This window comes from Magallana gigas, chromosome 1 (assembly GCF_963853765.1).
Source record: "Magallana gigas chromosome 1, xbMagGiga1.1, whole genome shotgun sequence".
NCBI classification, from domain to species: Eukaryota; Metazoa; Mollusca; class Bivalvia; order Ostreida; family Ostreidae; genus Magallana; species Magallana gigas.
Genome location: NC_088853.1, coordinates 53586636 through 53594501, shown reverse-complemented (window position 1 = coordinate 53594501; position 7866 = coordinate 53586636). Strand labels below are relative to the sequence as shown.

General features: G+C 32.0%; 1 protein-coding gene across 1 annotated transcript; it reads right to left on the bottom strand.

Annotated features, from left to right (window-relative positions):
• Positions 1-1662: 1662 nt before the first annotated feature.
• Positions 1663-4738, bottom strand: LOC117685204 (fucolectin-like). Its single transcript, XM_066086771.1, has 3 exons — positions 4660-4738; positions 2244-2483; positions 1663-1983 (listed from the first exon to the last, which is right to left on the bottom strand). The coding sequence occupies exons 1-3, from the start codon at positions 4736-4738 to the stop codon at positions 1769-1771; spliced, it is 534 nt and encodes a 177-aa protein (XP_065942843.1). The 3' UTR covers positions 1663-1768.
• Positions 4739-7866: the final 3128 nt, after the last annotated feature.

Genomic DNA, 7866 nt, shown 5'->3' with positions numbered 1-7866 from the left:
AGTGTAGAAAATAAAAAAAATGTTAAGTGTATATGTGGCACTGATACGCTTCCGTACTATTTAAACCATGGCAACATTAAACAATGTTTGTCTGAATCGCCATGAAGTTAATCCGAAACGGGAGAAAGTTGATGAAAATCTTAAAGCTGCTTGGTCCGATTTTATATCAAATTTTATGCACGCTCTTAAACGATGGCTATGCTTAGTATTAGTATAATAATAGATATTGCAGTAGTTTTTCCAGTCAATTATGCTAAATTTCAATGAAGAAAAATACGTACAAAATTTGCTAACAAAACAAACGACATTAAAATGTACTGCGTTATTTCGCCTCATGTTAAATTTCACCTCTGACGACGAAACGGGTACGGTTGCATTACGACTTTGACATCGCTTTAAATAAAGGTCAAAATGATCAGACAAATTACAAATAAACTTGTTCGTTTTGGTCGCTAATATTTCTGAAGTCTGCTTTCTTTACAATCGATGCATAGCATGCGGGTTGAATAACCCCAATCATTCGGGGGACGAAACCAAGCGGTTTCCTTTGCTAAACATTCCCGTGATGCATTTTAGTTTGTTATTCCGTTTGCCCCCCAAATAGAAATTATTTTTATTTAATTTGAATATTTCTAACTTTGAAAGGAGACTGATTCTGCCGGTGTAAATAGGAGAAAGTCCATAACTTTGTAAGATAAATGATTTGTATGGGAAAAAAATTGATACAGTAATAACAAAAAAATCGGACCAAACAGCTTTAATCACCTACTATTATTACTTGTATACCACCAAGGATTTTGTTTGATTTTGTGACATTTTACAATACAGTCGTAAAAGCTTTAACAATTATCATTGAAACCCCATCAATAATGAGTGTTTCTACTAACAGTTTGTATGTCTAGACTGTTTGAAAAAGGTATCGCATTATATCGCCTCAATTTCACATTCACATCTGACGTTAAGGCGAGAACAATTGCACTTTGTATTACGATTTTGATATTGCTTTTAAAAGAGGTCATTATGTTTTTGCAAGTCATAAATCAACCTCTGTACATTTTGTTCTATGATTGATGTTTGTTTTGTTTACAGTATACCATGCGGGATAAATAAACCCTAACTTAAATATTTTTAACTTTCCAAAGAAACAGATTCTGCAAGTTTTGATAGGTGAAAGTCTATAATTTTCTATTATAAATTCTGTGGAAAATAGATTCATAAAGGTATGGGCAAAAGTCTGACCATGCAGTTTAAAAGGAAAACAACATAACTGCTGATTTTTTTATTGACCCAAAAGAAAATAAGAGCAGAATAAAACTTAACACATACTGTTCAAAGTTAATTACTAAATGTTTAATCAAATATCAAATATAATAGTTTATCAAACGCTTTACATGTGTTTATCAACTGCTTGCAGTTTAATAAATAAAAACTCTTAAAGCAATCATTAAATAGATAGTTTTGTCACAAAACTGAACATTAAGCTATTGAAAACTTCACCTCAACATACACATACTGTACAGTCATTATTTATGAGAGTACTTAATTCCACGATCATGTCATTTTGATCAAATCGCAGGAATATAAATTGAATTTTTATCCAAATTCTTATAGTACTCAACTCCCATAAAATTAAAGCAATATTTTAAAATCTGCGAAGGGAGTTTCTCGTGATTTTATGCCCATATAAATCCTTAGGACTTATTAGGAATCTAGAGTATTTGTTTGGTCGGAAAGAGAACCATTAAATAAAAGACATCGGCAATAATAATTAGACAGAGTATCCAAGCACTTCAACTTCACAAAGAGTGAGATACTCAGTGATTATTGAGATCTTTACGAATCTCCCCTTTGGTAATGTCGGACAGTCGATGACGACCAGCTGTGACAAAGTACCGGGACCAGCAAAGAAACCACAGGGAGTGTTGACATCTGATTCTGTCAGCCCTTCAGTGACGGTGACATTCCGCAGACGGCCTGACACATCTAAGTAAAAAACAACATATATTAATGTGAAACTATTAACTAATAATTCGAAAACATGCATATATTTGATTTTTTCTTATATATTTTGTATTTTTTTTCTCCTTGCTAAAAATAAAAACGTAAAAGATAAAAAGGCTTTCCCCGTTTTATTTTCACTGATGTAATCAAAGATGTACACCACTATTTTACGTCGTTTTACAATGCCGTTACTTGAAGACTAGACCGGTAGTTCGTTTAACAATGTTTCTGTTTACCCTTACCTTGTCCCCACTCGTCCATTCCTCTATTGAATATTCTGACAATTCTGATGAAATACACGGCCTGCAGATCCACCAACCACCACGGATTCGTGTCTCCACCCTCTGTGCTGGCACACTTGTCTACGACAAAGTTTGTACCGTTGTTGCCATCAACTGCCAAATTGGCTGAGTAGGCCACTCCTGCCCATGCATGCGTTGATGATTGATTTGCAGGCTTATGCAACGCAAGGTTGGTAATCTCTGCCAACAATATTACAAAACATTGAGATATAAATTGATTATTTAAAGGAACTACAATACATTGAACGTTAATAAAAAAAAGTCAACGGCTTTAATAAGTGTTTCTCAAAAGTATTAAACAATGAAGACCTTATTCTTTTGAAGTGTATTTTTGAATATCATGTGGAGCAGACTAACAAATAATATCGCTTTCCATTCCCACTCCCTTTCCCTTTTCTCTCATTATCTATTTTGTTTTTCCAAAATCTACCATCCATCTCTCTCTCTCTCACTCTCTCTGTGTAGATATTATAAGCTTGCCACTTAAACATGCAGTTATATTATAAAATGGAACCCCCTAGAGTTTGTAAAATGCAACGAAAAAAAATGTTTTTATCATTTTTAAAGTGTGTTAATTAGAAAGAATAATGTCAGGTACATGTATATATGGCTTATTACTGAGCACTGAGATTATGTGATAAAAGCAACAAGAACATATTATCTTGTTATTTTAGAGTTTAATGTTAAAAGTATTGAACAAAAGCACACATTCCGGTTTTTTAAAACAATATTTGTATAGCTTACCGCAAAACTTCAACGGTACAGTAAATGTATTGGAATGTAAAGTACGATACAAATAGAACAAAGAACCCATATTTTCGTTAGAGGACTATAACTATAACCAGATCATTGAGTTTTTTCATTTGCTTGTTTATATTTAGTTGAATATAATGAATAAAGTTACATGATCAAAATTCAACAATTTATTGTAATTTCTAAATAAACAAATAGACATGTTAATAGAAAAGTAATAATTGGCTGGCCACAATCAGTAATAAGCAGTATATTTAAAATTTAAAAATCGGTATAAATGCCAGATAGTGAATCTGTCAATGAAGGTTAAATATTCAAATGCTTTAAAGGAGCATGGTCACGATTTTGGTCAAAAAATTTTTTTCCGATTTTAATTTTTACCATGCTTCAGTAAGGCATACTTAATATGTATCCAAAATTTTAGCGGTATTCGTTGAGTTAAAAGCAAATTATACAGAATGAATTTTTTTTTCCGATTTTAATTTTTACCATGCTTCAGTAAGGCATTCTTAATATGTATTCAAAATTTTAGTGGTATTCGTTGAGTTAAAAGCAAATTATACAGCTTGAAATTCTTTGCAATGTAAACAAAGCATTTGTTTACATTTTGAATCTTCAAGTTAAAATTCTAATTTTAGACCTAAAATAAATGTGTTAAACATAAGGAACTGTTTAATTATGCTTAAAATGAATTAAACGATAGACAAATTAGGTTGAAAAAGATTTTTTACTGGCATATTGAACCAATGTAAACAAAAACTGGGCAAGAGCCTTGTTCACATGGCAAAGAATTAAGAGCCCTGTATCTTGCTTTCAACTCCACGAATGGCTCTTAAATTTCATTTTATCATTAGAAATGCATTTCTAAAGCATTGTAAATAATAAAAATAGAAAAAATAGAATTTGAACAAAATCGTGATCATGCCCCTTTAACAGGAGAAGTGAGTAACACATGGTAGCATTTAGAGCTTATACATTAGATTTAATGTCCACAGGGAGAGTGTCTGTCTCCCCTGGGATGGGGGTGGGAGTATCCCCCGGGGGGGGGGGAGAGATCACAGGTTGATGTAAATAAGCCACTTGGTTTAGTTTATCTATTAAAGCATATACTCATAATTTTTATTTTTATAGTTAACAAATATGGGTGAGTTTTCAGCAGTCTTGCACCTTTTCAATATCAGGTCAGGCACTTCATTACGGTCTTTACGTTTGCTAAAATTAAAGGCCTCATAGTTCATTTTGAAATATTTCTTGCAGGAAGGTGGTCGTCATTACAATATCATGACGATAAAACTTAATTTGATGTATATATGAGACTCCTCGACAAGTTTGGTATAGTCTATGGTGCCTAAGTAACTATTGACTTTTGTTGTAATAAGCTAGACTTATGCATGTTTCTTTTCAACCTTATTTAGATTAATTTTCATTGATCTTGAAATATAATATATGCATGCCCATTATTTGTGTTGCAGCTAGAGACATATCAATGATACAAATATACTGATCATTTTAAGAAATTGGGATCATTTTTCTATCATTTTCATTAAATATAATGTAAACAGATTTGTAATGTCTATGAATAAAAAATCGACATTTAACCCACCTCGAATACAATGGACTTTCTTACTGGACAGTGTCACACACTGATCGTCTGAGGAGCACGCCAGACATTCCTGGTACATTTACAGTCTACAAGACGGTCACGGTTGATTATAAAAACATGTTATTTACTTTGGTTAACATAGACATGCACATAATATGTGGCTATCTGTTGGGTTTGTTTTTGTTTTTCTAATAACAAATTTTACTTTTGTGAATATTTTGGAAATGATAGACCCTGATTTTTTTTTCCTTGAGACATATTTTGTTTTAATTTTTTGATTTGGTCTGTCACCAAGGTTGGTCATCTTTAACATATAAATTACTATACGATTAATTGAATACCCATTCTACTACAGTTATTACCGAGATCAAAGAGATGCCGCGGACATTATTCTCCAATATACCACGAACGTCATCAGTAAATTATCAGATCAGAAATACCTATTTGTCTCGCACTGACTATGAAAGTACAACTTCAAACCGTAAAAAGTTTTAAAACCATGTCAGTTTCACGTGTTAGTTCCAGTCAAAACGATGTGTATTGCCTCAAATGTTTATTTTTAAGAGATCAATGCGGCTGTTCCTTGCACCTCCCTAGCATTTTTTCACTGCATGTTTTTACATAAAATATATATCGTGTAGTAGTAATAATCGTATTAAATTGCCTTTATAATATTAGGAACATGATTCAAAGATATTTTATAAATAAGATAAGAGTATTAAAAAACCAAAGAAATTTCTGTCGTCTGCATGTGATTCCTTTGATCGATACACATGTAAACATTACCAACAAAACCATTGGGGTTACACGGAACAGCCGTCAAAATGACCTAGATCGTCTCTCTATAGGAGAAACGATCCGTAGAAATACTGGGCTGTTAGTAGAATAGAAATAAAGTTCTTGTTATCGTGAATGTTGCAGAATAACCTCCTCGGTCTCGAAATGTTGTTTGAAATATAAAAGCCTCGGCTAACGCCTCGGCTTTTATATTTCAAAACAACATTTCTCGACCTCGGAGGTTATTCAGCAACATTCACGAAAACTCGTACTTTATTTCTTAAACATGAAACAATGGGGATGGGGATGGGGTACTTGCCAGTAAAACGAATACGATGTAACCATTGCCCTCATCATAGTTAAGCTTGGTGAAATATGAATCGAGAATCACTTTGATATAAGAAAGTCATAAACTTTTAATCGCTTATATTTTATTTGAAGATGTTCCTGCAAAGTATTTATGTTGCTGTTGATAAAACACACCAAGTCAATATTTAAAAGTAAGAAAAATTTAATTTTCATATATTTATTCCTCCTTTTACATGTTTCAATTTGCCAGCTACATATATGAAGTATACAGTAATTGTCTCAAATTTGTGATGTAACTAAGCATTCCTGGAATCCATGTTGTCATGTAATCAGCGCATTTTAACCCTGAGAAATGTTTTTTTCATTTATATTTCGTATAATCGCGTTTCTTAACTTCGTTTATTTCTATGATATATCACTCCTTCAAAATATACATTACCTTTCTATTTACTAATAACTTACATTGTTTACAAGATGTAGAGAAAATTAATAACGATATCTATAACGCAATGATTTGAACAAACTAGCCTCTAAACTATCTGAAGGTTCTTACACACAAGTTAGATCCTTTTTGGCCAAATCGTTATCCTGAAAAATATTTTTCCTAAATCTCGTAAATTTACAACTATTCTTTAATATTCCCCCCTTCAAAACGAGGAGCCGTTTTTTAAAAAATTTAAATTTCTTAGGACGCATAATAAAACAGGCAATATTGAATGATCTTCAACAAAATGTACAAAGGTTTCATCAATATTCGTTGATTACCAGTTTTCGTGGATTTCGTTGTTTTGTTTATCCACGAAATTAAATGTTCATTGAAGTGAAATTTCTATAAACATTTTGTATTGATAGGACCATTGAACACGAATTTACATATCCTTAAAACTGTGGTTTTCACTTTATCCACGAAAATTGATGCCTACGAATATTAATGAAACCACAATATTGACGATTTGTATTATAAAAAAATTCAAACGCAGAAGAGATAAAACAATACCTGATCGAGCTCAATTCTAACGTAGTCAGAATTGGTTTCCGTTTTGTCGATGGCAGACACGAGTTCACAAAGCAGTTCCTGTTTCCGGTAGTTGACTCCCCGACATAGTTTGGATCTGTGCTTACATTCCCGGACACACTGCTGTTGTCCAATGATCTCCAACACCCGGACAACGGGACCACGATACCTCTCACCGGGAACAACCGCGGATGTCACTCCCTCGTACAATGATACAACACACAGCAGTGCTGTTGTAAATGCCACTTCATTCAAATATTTACCAATCAAAAAGTGACCCATTCTGTGCTCGTTTAAAACTTGTGAATACAGGTAAATGATTGTTAATAGTTTTCGTTACTTTGCTTCAGCAATTACACTCTGTTATTTATACCAGCGACGTATTATCTTTTTAGCTGCAAAAAAATAAATTGAAAATGAATTTCTTGCAATGAACTTTACTAAAAAAGCTTCTAACGAGATTAATATATATATATATATATATATATATATATATATATATATATATATATATATATATATATATATATATATATATATATATATATATATATTTAAAGATTCTCTAGAATAGCCGTCTTTGAACATTAGAAATCTTAGATCAGGCAGCACTCGACCGGAGATCAAAGAATGATTAACGTCTTCGACAGGGTGTGATATATTATTCATCTTACTTCCATTCACAACTATTTTTGACATTTCTAAATTATTTGAAATCAATATTCCTTAACGCTCTAGTTCTCTGAGTTTAAAATCTTTAGATATTTCCAAAAATATGTATGTAAACTGAAGATATTTGAAATACCAAATACCCCTACTCCTATAGCTCTGCAACTTATTTCTTTAAAAGGACATTGATTGATATTGAAATCCGAAACTTAAGTTTGAATGACTCTTACTTCGTACAATAAAGTAAACTCAATAATAATAAAATAATGTGATTAAACATTTTTTCGAAAATCAAATCAATATTACTTTTTCAACAATGAGAAAAAAATTATATTTGAAAAAAACATATTTTTTCAAATAAGAGGTCGAATATAACATGTCAGGACACCAAATGCATTGAAGTTTTACTTAACAGGAACATCAGCAAGGCAGTATCA